The 22,084-nt window shown below is 31.0% G+C and overlaps 1 protein-coding gene across 2 annotated transcripts; it reads left to right on the plus strand.

Moving 5' to 3' along the window:
• The first annotated feature begins 693 nt into the window (after positions 1 to 693).
• LOC143226041 (toll-interacting protein-like) lies at positions 694 to 21,859 on the plus strand. Of its 2 annotated transcripts, none has more exons than XM_076456442.1 (8): positions 694 to 838; positions 1,736 to 1,900; positions 2,839 to 2,972; positions 7,489 to 7,537; positions 8,914 to 9,066; positions 10,321 to 10,414; positions 15,567 to 15,664; positions 19,819 to 21,859. In XM_076456442.1, the coding sequence occupies exons 1-8, from the start codon at positions 773 to 775 to the stop codon at positions 19,933 to 19,935; spliced, it is 876 nt and encodes a 291-aa protein (XP_076312557.1). In that variant the 5' UTR covers positions 694 to 772; the 3' UTR covers positions 19,936 to 21,859. The 2 variants fall into 2 exon arrangements, with proteins under 2 accessions (XP_076312557.1, XP_076312558.1); XM_076456443.1 differs by having other exon boundaries at positions 15,570 to 15,664.
• The last annotated feature ends 225 nt before the right edge of the window (positions 21,860 to 22,084 follow it).

A 22,084-nucleotide genomic window follows, 5' to 3' on the forward strand; every position in this document is an offset into this window, starting at 1 on the left:
TTATTTCTTTTCTCCTGTGTTATTACAATACAATCAGTGGTAAATTCACTTGCGTTGCCACAGCTGTATTAAGAGCTTCAAATAATTCTCTTTTACGTCAAAAGTTCCCAAATACTGATTTAATTTCTTTAGGATCTAATTAACAAGGTAAATAATTTCCTCTCTCTTCTGTTATCACAAAACAATCAATGTTAAAATCACTTACGTTATCCAGTGGGTTACCACAATTGTACCAACAGCTTTAACTAATTCTCTTTTACGTCAAACGTCCACACAGGCCAATTAACTTATTTTGGAGCCTAAATGACAGGATAAATTATTATTCTCTATCTCTGTTGTTATGATGCAAACTGTAAATAACGTTTAATAATCATGATTAGTGACTTACTATAAATAATTTTAAGACACAGGCAGCATGAAGTTTGTTTTTCTGGTCAAGTGGAAGAAGTGTTTTAAATTTTATTTATCGTATCATTATAAATCATTCTGGCGTGTTTTGAAATTAAATCTTTCTCTCTCTCTCTCTTTCACTTTTCAATCTAGCTTTCATATCGAAGCCTGGTCTTCGAAATCGTTTGAATTATCAAGACCGTTTTAATTCTATTCTTAATTGAAATATATTTCTGGTTATCTCTGCTTAGGAAGTTTCAAGTTTCTTGTAATTTATTTTTGGTACAAAAAATGTATGTAACTGTGGCGCTAGTATCTCCAATATACGTGCAGTGATTCACTTCCACAAGACGTAAATAAGATATTTTACGCAAGAGAAAGAATGGCTAGTCAAACACCGGCTGAGAACAATTCAAAAGTCGAAAGAAATAATGAACAAAAATCACAGGTAAATATTAGTCGTTTAAACTTAATGATAATTTATTATTTTAGTTGTTGCAACACCTTTATTACTGTTATCTTGCAACTTTACTGATATCAGTGTTACAACTTACAAGTTAAAATGTTAGGCCTAGTCGTGGAATTAACTTGCGTCTTTAGAATGTTACTGACTTCTGTTGACACATCTTTAAACCATAAACTGCCAAAAACATGACATAAAATCTAAGGTCAGTAAGGGACCTGTTGATTCATATAAACTGTCCCATATACGCATTATAATTCAAAATATAATCATCTGCATAGATTATCTTACTTTTAATTTTATTTATATCCAGCCCCTTTGAAGATTTTTTCTATATTGAAATTGCTTATCCCCTATACATATATATATATACGTTTTTTTAACATGACTATTAACAAGTCTTTTATTAAGAAGGCTCAAAATTCAATAGCGAATTAAAAAACTTGCCTGTAGATTTGCATCTTTTTACTGTGTTATTAGTAAACTTAAACTATAAGCCACAATAAAGTATTCAATATTATTACTTCACACATACAAGTATATGTAAATAATGTCTTAATATAGTAGTAAAGAATCATATTTTTCGTATTCCACTTGTGAATGTTCCATGGATTTCTTTAATATTGAGATGCATAAAAACTTTAATGTCAACACACTGTTCTAGGATTTATCTGTATCAGTTTTTTCAGAAGTATCACTTTCATTGCTTTTCATCATAAATGTGTATATTTATTTGAAATGATAACAGCATTTGAAAACATTTGTTATGTACATTTTTGTCATATCAATAGGGTTTCTCGAAGTGGGCATCAAACTACATGTTATATGTAATAAACTTTTTTATTTTTCCAATACTCAATACACAGAACTATTTGTCCTTAGATAATGATTGGAGAGCTTCCAGAAGACTTTCTTCGGATTTCTGTGTCAAACCAGCAACAACTTGCTGCTGATGAGCAGGCTGCAATAGCTTTGCAGCAGCAATACTGCAGTGGAGGATTTGCTCCTTCTAATGTGACAGGAAGGTTGAGCATCACTGTAATTGAGGTAAAAATGTAATATACCTTCAACATTAAAAGTTGTATATTTATAAACAAATGTTCTTTTATAATCAATGGTACTAGAAAAGTTGCATTCTTGTAAGGTTAATGGCATTCTGAATAGTTATTAAAACAAAAATATCAGTACTACAAAATGTCTTTAAAAAGTAATTTTGGATGTTATATTTAAATATGATGGTGTACAAGTTTTGTTTTTGCGCTGTGTGCATCCAGTTAGTCAGTAGAATATAATAAAGTGTAAATTAAAGTTTAATACACTCATTGAATAGAACATTTTGGAAAATAGATATAATGCATATTGTTACAATTGGTGTGAATGTTAAGTGTGCTTAGGTGAATTTTTTCAAAATGTAAATGAAAGAAAAATTCTTGTAGTTAAAAATTCAGTTTTTTGTAAGAATGCTCCTTTAAAGGTATAAAAAATTTACACAAAAACAACATATTGTATATTTAATGGAATAAGTATTTCTGCTTGTAGTGAAACAGAAGAAAACCCCTTGACATCTTTATTATCCCAGTTATTTTTTCCTTGCCCATTTCAAGTTTGCTACAAAGTAATGATAAGAACATGAATTAGTAACTAAAGTAACTTCTCATCTAGTTTTTTTACTTAATTAGAGAACCTGATGTTTTTAACGAAGATTTATTTAGAAAATTTCCTTACCTCAATCGATTTCTTTGAGTTTGTTTCACAATGTAAATTTTTCTTCCTATAATTTTGGTTTAAGTTGTAGGTATATTATGTAATTATTTTCTCATTAAGTTTTCATGTCTGTGGTTTACCCAATCCACTATTATTCTATTGTTTTATTGCTTGATCTTCATGACATATACTAGTAATATTTTCATCTGATGGAGATCGTTGTAGTATTTAACATAGTTATATGTACAACTCCAATTAAAAGTTTCATGTTTGCTATTTAGGCTAAGTTGAACAAGAACTATGGGGTTACAAGAATGGATCCTTATGTTAGACTTCGTGTAGGACACACTATATATGAAACTCCAACTGATTATAATGGAGCAAAAAATCCTCATTGGAATAAAGTCTTTCATTGGTAAGTTACATAACATTTCTTTTTAACTTTAACTTTTTTGCTGCATAATTTTCATTCACATATAGAGGGGGTTGTAGTTTTGAAACAAAATTTGATGCTTGTATGTTTCTTAAGTCAATATAATTTATTTAATACTTAAGCCTAAAAAAAGTAGTTGTACTGATATCCTTTATTTCTAGGCTTATGGAAATTCATTGTGACTCTCTATGAAACTACATAATAATGTTTAATTATTTTCATAAAATTTATCAAGCTTTTAATATACAATACAAAAATGTTGCACACAAAAACATGAGATTTTAAAATTCTGTATGAATTTCCATTTAAGTTCAGATCTCTACATTTTCAGACTATGGATCTCTTGTGCTAGAGTAGTGACCGTGACAGTTCTGGCATATCGTGTTCCCAGGATTATGAATCCTTTTAGTGATTACTTATCCCTTCCCAACCAGATGCTCCCTGTGGAGTGGCCTCTTGATATTTGGGTATTTCTGTATATTTATAACTGAGAACATTGCATATATATAGGTGTGTGTGTGTGTTTGCTACTCACTGGAATGCTACCCTTTCATCCTTTTGGTCTTCAGTTCATCACCCCTTAGATGTGGGATTGATGCTTTCCATTAGTATTGGAGGAGTCTTGACCTGTGTGCTTACCCTCATATATAACTCCTCTCTAGTGTAATTTCTCTTATTCAGACCACTCCTTGTCATGTTCTACTGGTTGCTCCTTGTTTGTTAGCCTACATTTGATTTCCTCTGCTCTGGCCCTTACTACAGCAGTAAACCCTGCTTTTCCCTCTCCTGATAACTCCTTTAATCACGATAGGATGTGTAATTTCAGCATTACCAAACTTTATCTTCACATATGGCTTTTGTCTTGCCTCAACTCAGGGACTTGCCCTTTTGTCTAGGGTCCTTCCTTGCTTGTACCATTTGCCCTTCCTCTATAGCATTGGTCTGATTTCACACTTTGGTCTGTTATTTACTTGTCCCAGCTCTTCACCTGGTTGTTTGGCTAACTTTTTTTTATCTTGCTGTTTCTCCTCTTTTTAGTTCATTTCGTCTGATTTATCTGCCACATCCCATTTATGCTGGATTGGGATCTTGGTGTTTTTTTTCATGCCCTTTCCATTTCTCCCTTTGAACCTATTGTAACATGTTCCTTGTATCATCTTGCTCTTAAAATCCATTTCCTCTCCCTCCTGGTAATCATTCCAATACTTGTCATCATTGCTTCCTACATCCTTTACCATTTCTTCTTTGCTATCCTCTATCCAAATCAGGCCTTCTTTCCCATGACATTAGCTGCATGATAAGGTTGTTTAGCTTTTTCTTTGTGGGTTTTTTTTTTTTTTTTTACCTTTCATTTTCCACCTATACTTCTGTTCTGACCTGCATTGAATATTTTATACAGTTTGTTCCCTGCTGTATTATGTGGATTGTACCCCTACCTTTCATGGTTCTTATTCCTGTCTATTTGCTCTATGGTACTTTTCAATTTCTCATGATTTGTCATCTGTTATGCTTACAGGTTAGGTTCATTAACTTGTAAGACTGGCATATTCTTACATGTCCGTGGAAGGTCACCATCTTCATAATGTTTTTTGCATTAAATTCATCATCTGACGTTTGATTGGAGTAAATTGACGTTATTTTAGTGATGTACATCGTATTTCAGGATCCCACATGAAAGATTATTTTATCACTAAATCAATATCTACAATGCTCGCTACTGATATGAGATGTTTCTGTAAGATCACCAGCTATTCATCTTGTGTATGTGTGTCACTGTTTAATGCAGGGTGTTGAGAAATCACTGTGCAGTTTTGTATGTTAATAAATATTTAAGTGCACAGTGACTTTCCAAATACCCTATGTATAAAAAAAACTGTCACTCATGAATTTTACAAGTAAAACAAGTGGAGGTTTTTGCCAATCCATACTAACTCATGCTTTTTGCTGTTGGGGTCTTTCTGATTCTTGAAATATGGAATTGCAAGCACCCATTCTGTTGTCTCAAATGTATCATTCATTGCACTCCTCGACACATTTCTCCATCCATTTTATTTTTAACAGAGCATGAGAGTCCTTGTTACTTTTGGTTCCCAGTAGTTGAAGTGATGGACAGGTTTCTTCATAGGTAAGGTTTATACAATAAATTAAATTGAACTTTCACAGCTTATATATACCCACTCAGTGAGAAGAAGGCTGTTATACTTACTGATCATGCAATAACATGATATTCTGGATTCAAGGCACTCTCCTGGATTTTCTTGTCCAGACCAACTGTGCCAAAATAAATTTCTTATGTAGTGCACTTCTACTGAATGATTTCTGCCTTGATGGACTGCACTTAACATATTCAGCAGTATTCCAGAAAACTTCCTCTGGATGTTTGGTGCCAGAATGGACTGCACTTGACATAATCCAACATTTCCCAAGGTGTTTACCATGGATGGTTTGCCCAGATAAAGCATACATGACTGTAATATTACAGCTCCAAGACAATTGTCCTAGAAAATTTTTACCCACACAGATTACAATTGCTGATCTTACAAACCTATGCTAAGCAATTCCATTGAATTATTTGTCCAGATAGATGTACTTGGCAAAATCTAGTGTATCCTAAGGAGATTCATCTGAATGTTTTTGTCTAGACTGAATTTGGCCTATTCATATACAATTTAAGTGCTTTAGCTCTAGCCACGTATACTTAATATCACATTACCAAGCACCTTACTATGACTATCAGTATGTCCTATATGTTACATGTGTAAATGATTTATTTACTAACTGTTGACAGTTGGCAAATTTTGAATTATATGACAGTTTTTCATCAAACTATTCATTCAAGGTGCATCCCCTTTATCTTTTTTTTTCTTCTCTCTCTGTCTACTTTTTTATGGAGAGGATTGCTGTTGTTGCTCGCAGTATCTTAGACAAGGTGTTTTAATATTCGATGATTTGTCTGGTTAAACAACAACAGATGTGCTCTAGTTTCCCAAGACTCAACTCTTGGAAAATATTTATTTGGGCCAATTTTCAGTTTTTGTCTGTGGCATACTGTTTTGCATCATAGTTATGAAGCACTTCTTCACTGAACAGTGCTGTACATCACTTTTGTGTGGTTATGGTGCCTGCTTATTATGCCCTATGTGTATTACTGTGTTCATTACTAGGCAAATAGAATACCCACTTCAGAAGTAGTACTAATGCTATACCCTGTAGGTGTGTCTTTTCTTATTCTGGCATACCTGTTTTTTTCAAGGCAGTTACTCTCCACTTGCTTCAGTACTGTCACACCTTTATTAGCCCCTCCATATTTGCAGTGTAGGATTCTAGCTTTAGGTAAGTGGATATAACACCATTTCAGAAGTTAACATTTTCTTACTTTGAAAATGTATTTCCAATAGGTACTTCACTCCTCTAACCCATATCACATCTTTCCTCCACACTTAACATACCAGTGTTTCTAGTTTTCACTTGCCAGTTCTTGAACGTGAAGATTGTGCTAGAATAGTAGAGGGAGTTAGCTGTGCTAGTATATATAACTGTGATTGGTGAAGGATATTCATGCAAGGGCAAGTATGGTTTCCATTTTGGTGGAGGCTCGCATAAGGATTGAAATGAAGTGAAATTTTTATTGTTTTTTAATAATATGTAACAAGAAGAAAATACATTTGTGAATATTTTAAGACACAATTGTAGTACTGGTTTGTTTTTGCTTTTTTATGGTTTCCAAAAACTTGTTTTATTATTTTATACTTTATTTCAATTATGTTATTGCAGCATGATAGGAAAATGTTTTTATTCATGCAAGATTAGGAAGGCATAATAAATTTAACCATACCAGGTATCATTTTGCCAACAAGGCTTCTTTCTGGCAGTCCTTATTTAAATTAGGCTTTATCATACCAAGTAACTGTTTAAATGAACAATGAAATATAAAGATGTATCAATAAATATGAAACAAGTGTAAAACTTATTACACTTGTGAAATAACTTACTGATTAAGAAATAAAAAAAAAACTGATTATAATTTGGATGTAGTAAAACAATTATTATACACCAATGATCATACACATTGAAGCTACCTGCAATGTATTTTTCAATTAAAATGAAGATAAATTATTACAATAACATAGGAACACATAAAAATCAGTAATTGAAATCTACAACAAGGTAATTTTTATTTTCCTTAAAAACTGAATGAAATCTTTTCAGATTTTCAAAACTGCAAAATTCATATAAATAGCACATGGAAAAATAACATGTTTTTAATTGTAGAAACTATACAATATTTATAATGTACTATTCAAGTTGTAAACTGTTTTATTGAGTAATTTTTGTAGCTTGATAAAATAAGACATGAAACAGGTGCATTAATAAGTCACAATATTTCTAAAAATCACTCCTGCTCAAAATCTACTCTTATTGAGTTTTTAATCTTGCATAGTGATACTATTCTTTGTTTCATTTTGAAATAATGACCTCTGAATTGTTTATCCATCAGCTATCTGCCAACAGGAGTAACTTCCATAAATGTTGATGTTTTTGATGAAGTAAGTATTTTTGTGTATTCTTTTCACAGTTGAGACTAAACAACTGTTATTTTGCAGTGAATTATTGATTTTGGTTTAAAAAAAACAACAACTTTGTTAACAGTTGTAGCAAATGGGGAAAAATATAACTTTATAAAAACATTTGCACTTTGTATATCTGCATCTTAATGTTTTATAAGCAGCCAATAACAATAATGCTATGTCAAATAAGTTAAAAATGATAGACGATAATAAAGTTGGTGTGTGAGAATCCACTATCACATACAAAATAGCACAGTACCTAGAACACTTTAAAACAAAATTTTGAGGTATTGTAATTCAGTTGCAACAATGTTCTTTCCTCCAGTCACAACAGTAGTTGTTTTATATTTGAATTTTGACTATTTTTTACATGTAAACATTACAAACTTTAATTAATCTACTTCAGCAGTATGAAGAAAAGCTATTTGTATTTGTGGTTCTTTATAAATTTTATTGATTATTATTAAATGTATAAAAAGTAATTATAGTTTATTGTATAACTAGTTACTATATTGGCATTGTATACAGCAACAATGTATATGCAAAACTCAAAAATGCTTTGTGAGTGCAAAACACTCCTACACTGCATACAAGATGTGTGTCTTTGCTTTATGGAAGGAAATAAAGCAAACCTCTAGATGATTAGATTACCTATATAACATAATGTACCCATACTATTAATCATATTCTACTTGGAAAATAAACAGAAAAGACGAGTTTTCATGTTCAGCTTGTTAATCTTCTTTGTAATTTAATGGATATAAGTACTTGTAGGTCCATCTTAGTTCATGATATAAATAAAAGTATTTTTGTTGTATAATTTCACAATAACACTAACTTCTGAAGTTATTTTATATTGTGATTATTATTCAAAAATGTTATTTCAATGATCTTAAAACAGTACGAGATATACTATTGTTATTATTATAGAAGTGAATGATAATTTAGAAAACAGATTAACTGTTTAATGCATTATATATGTAAGTAGTTTTTAAAATAATTCATTGTGAAATTTATGCACATAACTTACTTTAGTTATGTAAGCACCAAGAGGAAGATTATGACATGTTCTATTCTCTTAGTTTTTATGTTACATGGTACTTAAATTTCCCCCACTCTTTGTGGATATTCCTTTTATGTGAGTTATGAAACCTGAAGAAAAAGAAAAAATTATTACATTCAAAACTTTAAAATTTTCTTTTATAATTAAATATAGTCTCCAGAAGTTATACTGGCTCCTAAATACATTTTGTCAAATCCTTTAAATAATTATGGACAAATTGTTACTAATTCTCTTTGAACATTGAACTATTTGGAAAATATTAATTATTTGCTTTTTTTAATTTCTTTTAAAGTGTGCTTTCACTTTGGATGAGAAAGTTGCTTGGTGTCACATAAATATCCCTGAAGTAGTGTTCAGTGGAGAAACTGTGGAAGACTGGTTTCCTCTGAGTGGTCGACAAGGAGAACAAAAAGAGGGTTTTATTAATCTTGCTTTTTCACATACAGTAAGATTTGTTTTAACACTAATGAATCATATTCTCCTTTTTTTTTTTAAGATTAAAAAGTTCTACATTTTTCTAGTATTTAGGTTTTGAAGCATTTTGGGGAAAAAGGTTTTTCTAACTAATTTGTGTAATCATCTGATTTTATTTAAAAAACATTTCTGAAAGTTAAGGAAGAGGTTATTGAATAAAAGATAATTGTTGAACAATGTTTAAATCAAATTCTTTTATTGAAATCAAAGTGCCTTCTGTTCACAGTTGTGGCTACTGTAAAAGATATTGACGAAAAATGCAGCAGGTGTAAATAAATCATTATGTTAGTATTTATTAACATAAGTTTTTAGTTTATCCTCTAAATGTGCTATAGTTTCTATAATTGCAAGTAAAATTAAATTCACGTTTAATTAATTTTGTAGTACATTTTGTTTCCAACTCATTTTTAAGGTATTAATGAAAAGAAAGTATTGTTACTAAGTTTTTAATGTAAACATTACATTCTGTGCAGTTGTGTGAAGTTTGCTTATGGTTATTTTGCTGCTTAATGAAAATTAATTGAACAATATAAACATGGTTAAAATAAAAGTTGTGCCCATTAGTATCACAATTAAATTACAATGCAGTGATGTGCATGAAACAGTAGTAAATAATACACAAAAGCAAACATGAAAGTTATATCCATCATAATTATTAAACAGCACATGGGCATTACTTATGTATCAACATTAAACTGTTTTCTGTGTGTTACCCATGTTAAAAAAACTTTCCATCCATAATAATGTTGTACAAGCATACAAATGTATTTTAAACTAGTAATAACATGCTCAAAACTAGAATTCATGTTCAGTTCAACCTTTTATTATAGTACTTGTTTTTAAAATGTAAACTTCATTGCTTTTTCTTGGACAATAATTTATTTTGTCTGTTTAAAAACTTGTTTGACATCATATTCAGAAGCTAGCATAATTCTTAATGAATAATGAAATCCACCCACTTCAAAAATTTTAATTTTTTGCCTCTGTGTAATCTTACATGTAACTGCCATTGAAGTAAGTATAAAGAGCAAAACACGAACTTGCAATACACTCTGCATATGGAAAGATTTATAGGTAGTATATCTGATGACTTAATAATTCTGAGAAATTACATTTAAGTCAATTTTTCAAATGTAAACTAAAACAACAGTAATTTTCTAATACTTGTAGCTTTGCTAACTTTTATGACAAAGCAAAACCTTTTTCTTTTTCTTTTTTTTTCAAGACTCTTCCTGCTGGTCCAGTTTCATATCAACCTGTTGTAGTTGTTCCAACACCATATTATCCTTCAGTGGTGCCATATTTTCCTGCTGGACCAGGCAAGTACTATTATTTTGATACAAAAGTCTATAATAGAATCATTATAAATTCATATGTCGTATTAAGTATTAACTATGTAGCAATGTATCTTTCAGCACTTGTTCAACATCTTGTAGTTTGAATTTTTTTGAAATGTATTTTCTTTGGTGTCTTATACTATTTGATGTATTGATTTTAGTTAACATAATGATATAAATGGATAATTATGATAATCAGAGTGATAAAAGTAGCACTTGTGATAGAGCTTTGGATTTCAAATATGGTAAGTTGGATTCAAATCCATGCCATACAATGTTTCCTGCATGTTAAGCTGTGAGTTCATAATAAAAGTGAAAGGCAGTCCATCAGCAGGGGTCATATGGTGCTACTGATTAGCTACTTTCCCTCTAGATCACAATTAGGGATAGTGACACATAGTACTAATAGTTATGCTGTAAATACAGAATACACACATAATGATGCTGACTGTATTATTGGTGAAATGTTTCTGTATTCAGAAGTGAATAATTTCATAACATACCTCCACTAACATTTATAACTTTTACTCAACTGCTGGGGTTTCTTCTTTTGCCCTTTGGTTGAGACTGTCAGTGACTTCATACATAGTGGGATGGAAATGTATTCAGCTTTGTAATGTTCCTTTGGGGGGGTTTTGAGGCTGAAGTTGAGGGATGATCCTTAACATTCTAGATAGTTTAGATTTGCTTTTTCATGTGCTTTCTTTTCATCTGTTGGCTACCTGATCACCGTGTAGGACAGTAGTGAGTTTATGAGCTTGCAGCACTGAAATTTGGGGTTCTGTTTCCTATAATGAACATAGCAACTAGTCCAGCATTGCTTTGCTTTCACCAATCTGACGAAATGCTGTTCCAAGCAACTTTTATAAGCTCAATCTTTAACCCTTTTGAAATGGATTGCAGGTCAAAAGCCATTTCATTGCATTTGTTGACTTGCATTCAAATTTTATTGAGCTGCTATTTTATGAATTTATCTCCTTATGTTTAGTGTTAAACTGTAGATTATAATTCAAATTAAATACTAAACACACCTAAATATCAGTTTTGTGTGTTGTGTGGTATATTGAATGTAGCACTGGTTCAGTTTAGATGTTTGTGATATCAAATCCAAAGTATGTAGTTTTGTATGAATTAGATACTCAAGTTACCAATATAAAATTAAAAACAAAAATTGTTTTGCTATTAGCTGAACTATCACTTTATTTAGTGAATTAAACACAATAGCCCCTGCTCACCTCTTTCCATTTTGGAAACAGTCCCTTATATACACTCACTTCAGTATGTGACGTGAATAACCAGTCAGAAGCTCGGAATGTCCTCTTGGTAACTTTCTCAGCCATTTTCAAATATAATATCTCCTTTTTCTTTCGAGACAAACCTTCTAGCTGGTGAGTTGAATTTTTAGTCTGTTTATTAAACTTGATAAACTATAATGGAAGTCTATGGTATCAATGAAGTAATTCATGAATTTTTTTTTTTTTTGTTTATTCATAAGTATGTATTCCTTCACATCCTCCCCATGTGAAATTTCTTAAGGTTTAACACTAAAGCTAAAAAAAGCAGCAACGAGTACAAAGATCACAATTAGAAGAGATCATTCTTTACTGTGTTTACTGTTTTATGCCTTAAGAACCTGTTTATAAATTGTAATAATCTATATACGTATACTAGACCACAAAAACACATCCAAAATAGGAGACTGTAAAATCTAAAGGTCAATCTTATGTTATTGGATGATGTAACTGAGTGCATGTGCTAGACTCCAACTATTTCTGAACATGAGGTATGCTTAATCATGGATCCAAGTATGCTACAGATCCTTGAGTCACATCTTCACCTGTATTATCCATCCAACCTGTAGGATTTACATCTCTCATTGATCCTTATTATTTGGAATTTAATTCTAGGGCTATCATTGTATGGCTGGTCTGGAAGTAATGAGAGAATTGTACTAGTTCTTCTGTGGTTTTATTCCCATTGGTTGTCAGGCTTAAGAAAGGAGATTGATGCTGTCTCATTGATCATTTATTTATATCAGTGTCTCAGTTCTCCAAAGTTTAAGCTCCTCATTCCTCAATCTCTGACATTTTTTAATGAATATCTTAGTTTGTTATACTTCCAACACTATAGCAATTTGCTTTGCACAATGGTCTATAACTGCAATACAGGATTTTTACTTTCAGACTAGCACAAGCTTCATGTAGGTTTTTCTGAATCATACGAGTTTTTTCTCATCACTTCCTTTCTGTAGTTATGTGCACACATCATCCTATAGGCAGCTGGTTACTGCTAGCATCATTTTGTTAACTGTCAGAATAGCACACCTGTATTATACTTTCACAAAGTAGGCCTCATTCTCAAAGCTGAGACATCTGTTTCTCATCCACTTCAATATGCCATCAGTTTAGGTATTTTATTTTTCACCTCATTTCTCGGTCAGGCTTAACTAATTTTTATCTATTTAGCTTCTTGCTATGGAAAAGGAAACTCATCTCTCTTTCTCCCATTTTACTGATTTTTTTTTTCTATTCTTAGAATGTGAGCTCACTCAACTTATTCCTTTGGGATGGGAGTGCACAAGTGATCCTTCTCATGGTCTTTGTTACCCAAGGCACTAACTGTTTTGTTACAACCCATTGTCAGGGCCTGTTGATAGCATCTGCTTGATGGCTACATCCTGGTTTGTTTTTACACCACCTTTGGGAGTGTCCACTTCTTCAGCCATTTCTGTGGAGACTGTAATGATTTGACAGAATTCATCTGGCTATCCAAAAGTTCCAGCTTTAGGCATAGAGGTTATGCAGCATTTCATTAGGCATCATACTTTTAATTTTAACAGTTGACATGTATTTATCTTTCTTTTCTTTTTTCTTTTGCTTGGTCCTGCAATTGGACATCTATTGATTTAAAAAAAAATAAAATAAAAAGAAGGCAAGTATATCAGGAGTTATGTATTGAGAAGAGTATGATCAGAAGTTACAAACACAACTAATGTTTTGAAAAATATTTTCTCACCAGCCATATAGACCCTGTATAAAGTAGCCTTATCAACTAACATTTAATACAAACATCTAAATATTCTCAGAGTTCCCAGTACTCTTTGGATTCCTCAGGTTGCTTGGGTGGGGTCCTTTGTACCAGACAACCATTCCAGTTGCTGACCTGACATATTAAGGTTACATTACCTGCCATTTCTCTGTCTGTCTGTGTCCTGATTCTTGTGTTATCTATCACCTCTACCTGAAGGTTTATTTTTCATTGGTGCTAACCTTCAGATATAATCGGAAGGAGTGATTTGCACTGGTTGTCCACAGACTGCTTTATCATTCTGTCAACATCTTCAGACCACTTCTTTTTGCTCAAGACACTCAGACATGGACCACCACTCATGAACTGTTATAAGTAAAGCCTAAGAGAATTCTGCCAGTCATCAAATTGAATAAATCTGGGTCTGTCTGGTTTCAAAAATTTAAGAAACTTGGTTTACCTATTGCCTTTTTTTTTTCTTTCAGAACACTATTTTTCAGGACTCCCCATTGCATGTTACTCCCCAAATTCTACTAGTAGAGCTTAGGAATCCTTACCATACCTGGTTTCCTATCACTGGAATGATTGACAGAGACTCTTTCTTCCAGAGTGTTGGAGTGAATTATTCTACTGTTGAACAAGAAGGCAAAATTAGGGGCACTCCTACTCAGGTCCCTATATGTTTTTCCCAGATGTCAGTAAGAGTTGCACTAGCCTACATGGGAGTCTACTCATAATACTGCTTCAGATTTGATATTCCTCTATCTGGTTATGGTGTGCATGGCTCTACTGTTTTTTTATAGATCCACTACATAATTCCAAACATGGAATGTCCCCATCTTGAGTACTTGAGTGAGCACAGTTGTTCCACATTATCTCCATAATTTCAAGGGTAAGGGAAATGTGCCTAGTCCACACAGTTAGGAATGAAGATGAATATTCATTAATTCCAGATCTGATGAGTTCTGTTTCTTTTGGTTAAGTATGGTGTACACAATTCAACAATTCTGAGCCTGAGGTATTATATTTTGGACTTCATTGGGTGGAAGAGAAGGTTTGTCTACATCAGTGTTGCTTGCTTACTTGTCATGATTCCAGTGACTTGGATAACATCTCTGTGGCTACAAGTTGCAATCCCCTCATAGTGTTCTGATATGTGTATAGAATGTGGTTTAATTGCCCTGTCCACCAGTGTGGGATATAAAGATGAAGACCCCTCAGTTCCAACCCAAAGTAGTGGAATCTCAGTTATCTGGTTGAAGTTAATCTGTAGTGATGCTCATTTGTACTTTTATGCTCACAATACAGAAATTACATTCAGTGTGAAGAGCACACCTGTTTTAGATGTTGTGCAGTTTCCCCACTAGAGTGCCAATCTTGTATTGTCACCCCATGATCCATGCAAATGCTTTCTGTATAGATAATGCCCCACTGGTCCCTCCACCACATTAATGTGAAATTGTAACTATAAGTGTGAGAAAAGGTATGTATGTTTTGGAAACTAACATTTTCCCCAAAATAAATTATTTCCTATAATACATCCTCCATTCTAACTCTCCTGCCCTAACTCCCCACAAAGAGCTAGTGTTAAAGACTGGGATTAGGTTAGTCTTAGAAAAAATATAACATTATCTGTATGATGTGCTTATATACAGTATCAGGATAGAGGGTGCATTGATGTAGGCAGATAATGTCATGAGACGGATATAATGAAGGGCATTTAATTAGGGTATAAAAGGCTAAAGCAAGCAAGAAAAACTCAGACCAATGCTTCAGTGAGCAAAAGAATACATTTTTGATTTAAGAAAATGATAATTTTGGTACTTAACTATAACTGTAGTTCTTCAACAATTTTAAAAGCTACTTCTTACCTCTTTGGTTTACACATATTAGATTCAGTAGATGCTCGAGTAAATATCTGCTGCATTGGTAATACAATATGCAAGGTATTTTTGTTTATAAACAACTATTTACTATGTGTATTAATCACTATGTATACACAAAAAAACATGCAAGTGTTGAAGAATTGGCATGTATATAATATTAATAAAGGTCAGTTTGACTAGTTCTGCTTGCTGTTGAAGTTCATGTATTTATATACTTTTAGCAGTGGCTGTACCACAATATCAACAGATGTATCAGGAGAGAGTACCTGCATGTCAGACAAGACAACCTGAACAGGTAACAGATGAAGATGTTAAACAGGTATGTTTGTTTCTATTTTGTACAGATTTCTGTACACATTAATATTTTTAGAAACACAATAGTTTATATAAGACTTACATTTAAACAGTTTTCAAGGAAGTATACACTAATTGATTTACAAATCTGTCCACAAATGTATCAAGTCTGTTTTTGACCAGTCTAAGGGTAAAAGGACTGGAAATTATTAAATGTTTTTCATCATTTTAAAAATACAAAATGTCATTTGTGTAATCTCTTAAATATATTTTCAACGTTTTTTTCCAGTAAAACTTTATTTCCTTTAAACTAATTCTATACAAGGTTGGTCAATATAACTGACCTCATAATCTGAAAAAATCAAAATGAATTTAAATTATTTATTTTATTGTTTCTACAATTACTTTCAAGTAATTTTTTTTATCCTAAGTTGCTTTAAACTCAACAGTATACATGTATTCATACTTAAGTACTATTGTTTTATTGCCATTTGAATTCTAACAACTAGTACTGTTCATACCTTTAAAAAAAAAGTTTTAAATCACTTGGTGAATATGCAGCTCATGTTACACTATTGAATTACAATACTCGTGACCTACTTGAAGATGCTTGCACATGCCTCGTGAAAAATATTTATTCTACCTCATCTAACCTTAAGAATTTTCTATTTTCACATTTTAATGCTTTTTTAATAATAAATAAGGAATTCAAATTGAAAAGCATGAAATAAAGTACTTACCTGGGCCTTTTTTCTTTTTTTTTTTTGTCAACTGTATGATACTTAACCTTATGGTTTTATACTAATGGTAGTAGTGCACTAAATTTTTATTTAATGAAATTGTGGACCAAATAATGTAGAAAATAATATGCAAAAAGCAGACAATGTCCCATAACTATAACATTTTTTTCTGGCTTTCTAACTATGTGGCAAGAGCCATCACAAATTCAACTAAGCAGTCAATTATTTCAGTATAATACAAGAGAGGTTAACTTGTTTTTTGCAGAAAACATGCATCATTTGATAGGCAAAATCCTTGGCATTTTATTTATGGCTCTGTAATCAAACAAAATGAAAAACTATAAAAATTGTGCTTTATTTGAGCTATGCCAATATTATAATAAGTAACCTACATTAAATTCCATATTTCTTGGATTGGTGGTAAATAAATTAGATAAAAAGGGGATTTCTAGAGGAAAAGTCATGTTTCTCACACTAGGAGAAATTCAGGATTTTTTTTAATATTGCCTTAAAAATTTAAAACTTCAAACTTGTATACTATTTAAATATAAATTATTTGCTATGATTTCTTGTTGTACAAAATGAACAAACAAAAAAATTAAATTTTGTATGCAACTTGCTAAAAATTTTGACATGAAACAGTAAAGGATGCCCATGAGCAGTGGGTAATTAGTGCTGAAAGTCACTAGATGTTTTTTTCAAAAGGCCCAGTAGATGGTATTGAGAAAAGAGTGATGAGGTCTCACCCAAAAGAAATAAACTAGGTTAATTTGAAATATGATTTGTAGCTACCTTGTTTAGTTGCAATAAGTTAAGGTTATTTCTTTATCTGTTTTATTGATTATTGTATTATTTTATAACAGCTGAGGTGTTTGATATTTCTTGCAGATTTTGATGTTTTACAATACGTTTCAGGAACTGTTTTGTTCATGCAGTCATGAATGGTACAATTAAACATGATTTGAAACTAAATAGAATTGTTATTATATAAAAACAACCATTTACTTCTTTTCATTAATGGATATGTTTCTAAAGATTAGACTGTGCTTGACTTAGTTAACATGTGTTAAAATAATGAATGTTAAGAAAATGTTAAGTTTTATATTTGGATATTGCTAATCAAATTCAGTATTGATGCACAGAAACTGCTAATCAAATCCACCAGCTATCTTGTCTCCTGCTTTAGTCTTCCATTGTTACACTGTACTATACTCAAGTAATATGCACACACAGTCCATACTGGAAAGATGCAGGTCTTGCAATAATATTAATTTAAAAAAAATGCATAGTTTAAAATATCTTTTGTTTAACGTCTTTTATGTTGTAAAAATATTAAGTTTTTATGGGTCTATGAGAAATGGTATTGATGATAAGAGAAAAGTTGCATATTTGGTGTGAAAACAAGTAAACAAAAAAAACCTACTGCGTTAATCCACAAATGAGTGTCATTTCAGTCAGAATGACCTGTAAATCCATGATACAAATTATGACAGATTTATCAGATATGTCAGATGCATAGTTTGTGATACATACACATTGCCAAAACAAACTGAAATAAGCATTCATTTCATATTCTATGATTTAATCTTGAAATAGAATAATATAATAACTTTTAACCTATGTTAATTTTATATCTGATAACCATAATAATTTTAGGTAATTTCTAATTAAACTGGTCATTTTTCATGGTACACCAAGATACATTTGACTGCTGTATCAGATTAATTTTTTGGATATGGAAATTTTCCAATTAATTTTGGAAAAAGTCCTGAAATTCTTTACCTGAAAAGTATATGAACCCTGTTTAAAATTAATTATGAAATTGTTTAATATTTCAACAAACTACTGATCATAATTTCTAAACTTGAAATGGATGTCAGTTTGTTTGGAACTGTTAAGATACAAACAGATTTACACCATGAGTTTAATACTTACAAATGTCTTCAAATAAACATTGCAGAAAATACAGGAATGGGATAGTTCAACAATTATAACATTTAAAATATATGATATCAAAGTAATATAACATTGAAATATAAATAATGCTGTCAAAGAATGTACAAAAATATTAACTTTTTATAAAACTAGAAAGATTAATGAGAAATAAAAGTTTCTAAATCTCACTACAAAATTATAATTAGAGCCAATGTGACTTGTATTACTAGTATTTTAAATAAAGTTGTATCTTTTAACTTGTTAGTGTTATTTCACAGGTTATATTTGTTCCTAACATAAGACACATTAGCACCTATTAGTAAGAAAATAGTAGACATAGATGTTGTAGAATTATTTAAGTGTCCTAATGTTAATATGTTTACCAACTCACAATATCAATCTGAGTTATGCTACCATATTCCTTTTTTAGTGTTACTCTGTGGAAAATGAGAAATTTATATAACTTCAACAGATACTTGTGTAACTAAAATATCCATAGTTTCTGTGCTTTGCTAATTACAAAATATTTAAATATTTGTTGCTAATGTATTGTTTAAACACTGTTACCAAGGGTAGAACATTTGTGGTTGGTAGCATTTGATGTGTACTGGGCAAAATGTTTTAAGCTAGAAGATAAACCATATACAGTGAGCTTCTATTTGGTATGCCCTACTTCAAAAAGCAAAAAACATCGTAAACTAATTTTAATGGTGAAACTTCATTATGTCATTTAAAAAAAGTGATATCAGGGATGTACTAAAATATTTTAAAATTTTAAAATAAATGTATTTGTATTTACTGGCTTTATATTATTTGCTTGATTGTTTAGTTTGTTTATATTCTTGCTATTTCATCCCCTGCCATCCTGTTATAAATTGACTCCTCACTTTCTCTAGTGTTTAGCTTTTGACTAGAAATTTTTAGTTAACTGCATTATTGTAATTGTCTGAAAGGATCAATGCCTGAAGTAAAAGCTTTTTAGATATGCTATTTGATACAATCTTAGTCAGCATTAAGTAGCCTTACTAGGGTGTACTTGCTGTTAAATTGGTTACAGTTTGATGTTCTTGATATTAAAATAATTGTATTGTGGCATTTTTGCTATTAAATGCTTGCACTTTAGTGCATTTGCTATTAAAATTGTTGTAATATTGTGTGTTTACTACTAAAATAATATGGTGTAACCTTCTCTTACTGTTGTATTTTTCAACATTTCAAAAGACTAGGTACTATTACTAGAATGTACTGGAAAAGCTGAAAAAAAACGTGCATTATTCATAAATTTACAGGGAAATGTGTAATTATGTTCAGTGGTTTAAGATGACATAAATAATCCTGGACCTTAAAATTACCTACCTTGTGTTTTTACTAATTAAAAAAAATACTCTTCATATTAATATACACAAAAAAAGTTTATTACAGAACAAGGCTAAAGACATGGGAGTGCTTGGGTTTTCACACACAAATGCATTTGTACTGAATTTGATTACATTCTATTCCTTAGGTCCAGGAAATGTTTCCAAACATGGACAAAGAAGTTATCAAAACTGTACTGGAGAGTAACAGAGGTAACAAGGATGCAGCCATCAATGCTCTTCTTACCATGAGTAGTGAAAGTTGAAAGTTTCTGGAAGTTGTGAAGTTCAAGTATATATGGAAATTATTTATAATGAGCCTAAAAGCTAGAAATGTTTTAGTTTTGGGGGAATTTTTTTCTGTCTAAAGCATCATATGATTAATATTTTGTGTTGGTTTATAATAGTTTGTCTGCATAAATAAAAGTGCCCATTTGTTTTTGTTTTTCTTTCTTGAAAAAAGGTAAATGGTTTTGTTTGTAAACTTGAATACACATGAAAAACCTTTTAAACCATATTTTCAAGAAAAAAATTGTTTCAATAAACATTTACTGACAAAACTAGCTACTGGATTTTGGGTTTTGATGGACTTCATATTGCTAGAGCATAGAAGTGGACAACATTTGTCTCTGTGTTAATCTTTACTGCAGTGGGCAAATTACTCCACTCCTGCGCTGGTCAATTACAATCCATATAACCTCACATTAAGTAGTGTACTCTCCCTAAGATTCCTCTAAAACATTTGATGAAAGTGTATAAGGTTATTTTTTAGGTATACTTCATAACGTCAAGATATATTAAGTAATACAAAACTGTGTATTGATTTGTTTTAAGAAGGCATAATCATTCAGAATAATCAAATGTTGTAATTACTTAAGACTAGTGATTATGAAACTTTTTAGAATAGATGCATTTTCATATGTGTTGATGTAAAGTGTACCCAACATGTTTTTTAGTATGAATGCTTTATAAAATTTTACATATATTTTTCAAAGGTGCACATTTTTAACAGTGGCAGCTTATTTCAGGCTTCAAAGTTAATTTACTAATTTTTGTAATTCAAGTAGAAGAGGAATGTAGTTCAGTCCACAATTTTTTAGCAAGAAACATTAACTAAGTACTTAAATATATTTTCATTTATCAATTATATTTGGTATTCCTGCTGCTACAATTTTTTTATCATATACTGATAATTACATTTTCTGTAACATTTGGAATATTTTAACAGCATAACAAACTGTATTAACTAAAAGTTTCCTTGACTTAAGAATAAATTAGTTATTGCCATTGAAATATACCTTGTGTTGTTGGAGGAAGACATTTGTTTTAATACATTCTTTGTACTTTGAAAGATATTTTAAAGAATTACAAACAAAAATATGGAAAGCTCTAGAGAATTGTTTTATATCAGTATCAAAGTATATTCACATAATAAGGTTATAAGTGCAATTAAGACTCAATGGTTTAAAAGTAGTCTTATTTTATCAGTTACACAACTTAAAATATAGAATTGGCAGACAAAGTCAACTTAAAAACAAAGCTCATCTCTTGCATATATGTAGATGTGTGAAATGATATATACTGTAAAAAGAAGTTTGTAAAAATTGCAATTGAAAGTTAAGTATCTTTCAAACAGCTTATTAGATGCAACCTACAAAGAATGATATAAATATATTCTCTTTTTATTTATGTTGATACATGTAATATAATACCACGTGATACACAAGACTGGTATTACACACTTGACTTTTGTGGAAGCCACACAAATTTCAAAAAAATGTTAGACTGTTTTTAGTTTGAAGTTTATTATAGTTCCTTCTAATGTAGAAAAGTATTTGTTTCAGTTTGTTACTTTTGCTGATAACGTATATCTCCATATATTACTTTCTGTTTTAGTTATAACTTTAACTGATAGTATTAAACAGAACATGGAACTTAAATAGGCAAGAAAATGCATACAAAATATTAAGTGTCACATATTTGTTTTTGCTTTGAAAGTGTTAAAAGAATGGACTCATGGTATGATGCTACACTAGTCACAGCGTCTGTAGAAAATTAGTTCTGAGGTTAATATCTATTAATGTTTGTAAATGATTGTCATATATATTGGTGTATGTAATATCTTTTGCAGGTGTACAAGAATGATGTTACTTTATCATTCTCATTCAATAAAAACTGCTTATTGTATTATCTGTAGCATGGTTGTAATGAATAACGTTATGTTAATAGTTTTCTTAAAATTATTAATATTCCAATAGACTGCATAACTGAACATCAACATACAGTTACGACAAAGTGTTTCTACCCCTGCGTCATGAGTAGTTTTTCCTCATAACTTAAAAAGTATCACGCTTAGGATGATGAAAGTATAGTATATTATTATACTAACACACATCTACATAAATTATGTAAATT

Source organism: Tachypleus tridentatus, chromosome 9 (genome assembly GCF_004210375.1).
Source record: "Tachypleus tridentatus isolate NWPU-2018 chromosome 9, ASM421037v1, whole genome shotgun sequence".
In the NCBI taxonomy this organism is placed as follows: domain Eukaryota; kingdom Metazoa; phylum Arthropoda; class Merostomata; order Xiphosura; family Limulidae; genus Tachypleus; species Tachypleus tridentatus.

Bases quoted from the DNA above. Each gene is read 5' to 3' on its own strand.
- LOC143226041 (XM_076456442.1), top strand. From the start codon at position 773: ATGGCTAGTCAAACACCGGCTGAGAACAATTCAAAAGTCGAAAGAAAT. The intron at 2,973-7,488 runs GTAAGTTACATA...TTTATCCATCAG, and splicing joins TGGAATAAAGTCTTTCATTG to CTATCTGCCAACAGGAGTAA. The intron at 7,538-8,913 runs GTAAGTATTTTT...TTTCTTTTAAAG, and splicing joins ATGTTGATGTTTTTGATGAA to TGTGCTTTCACTTTGGATGA.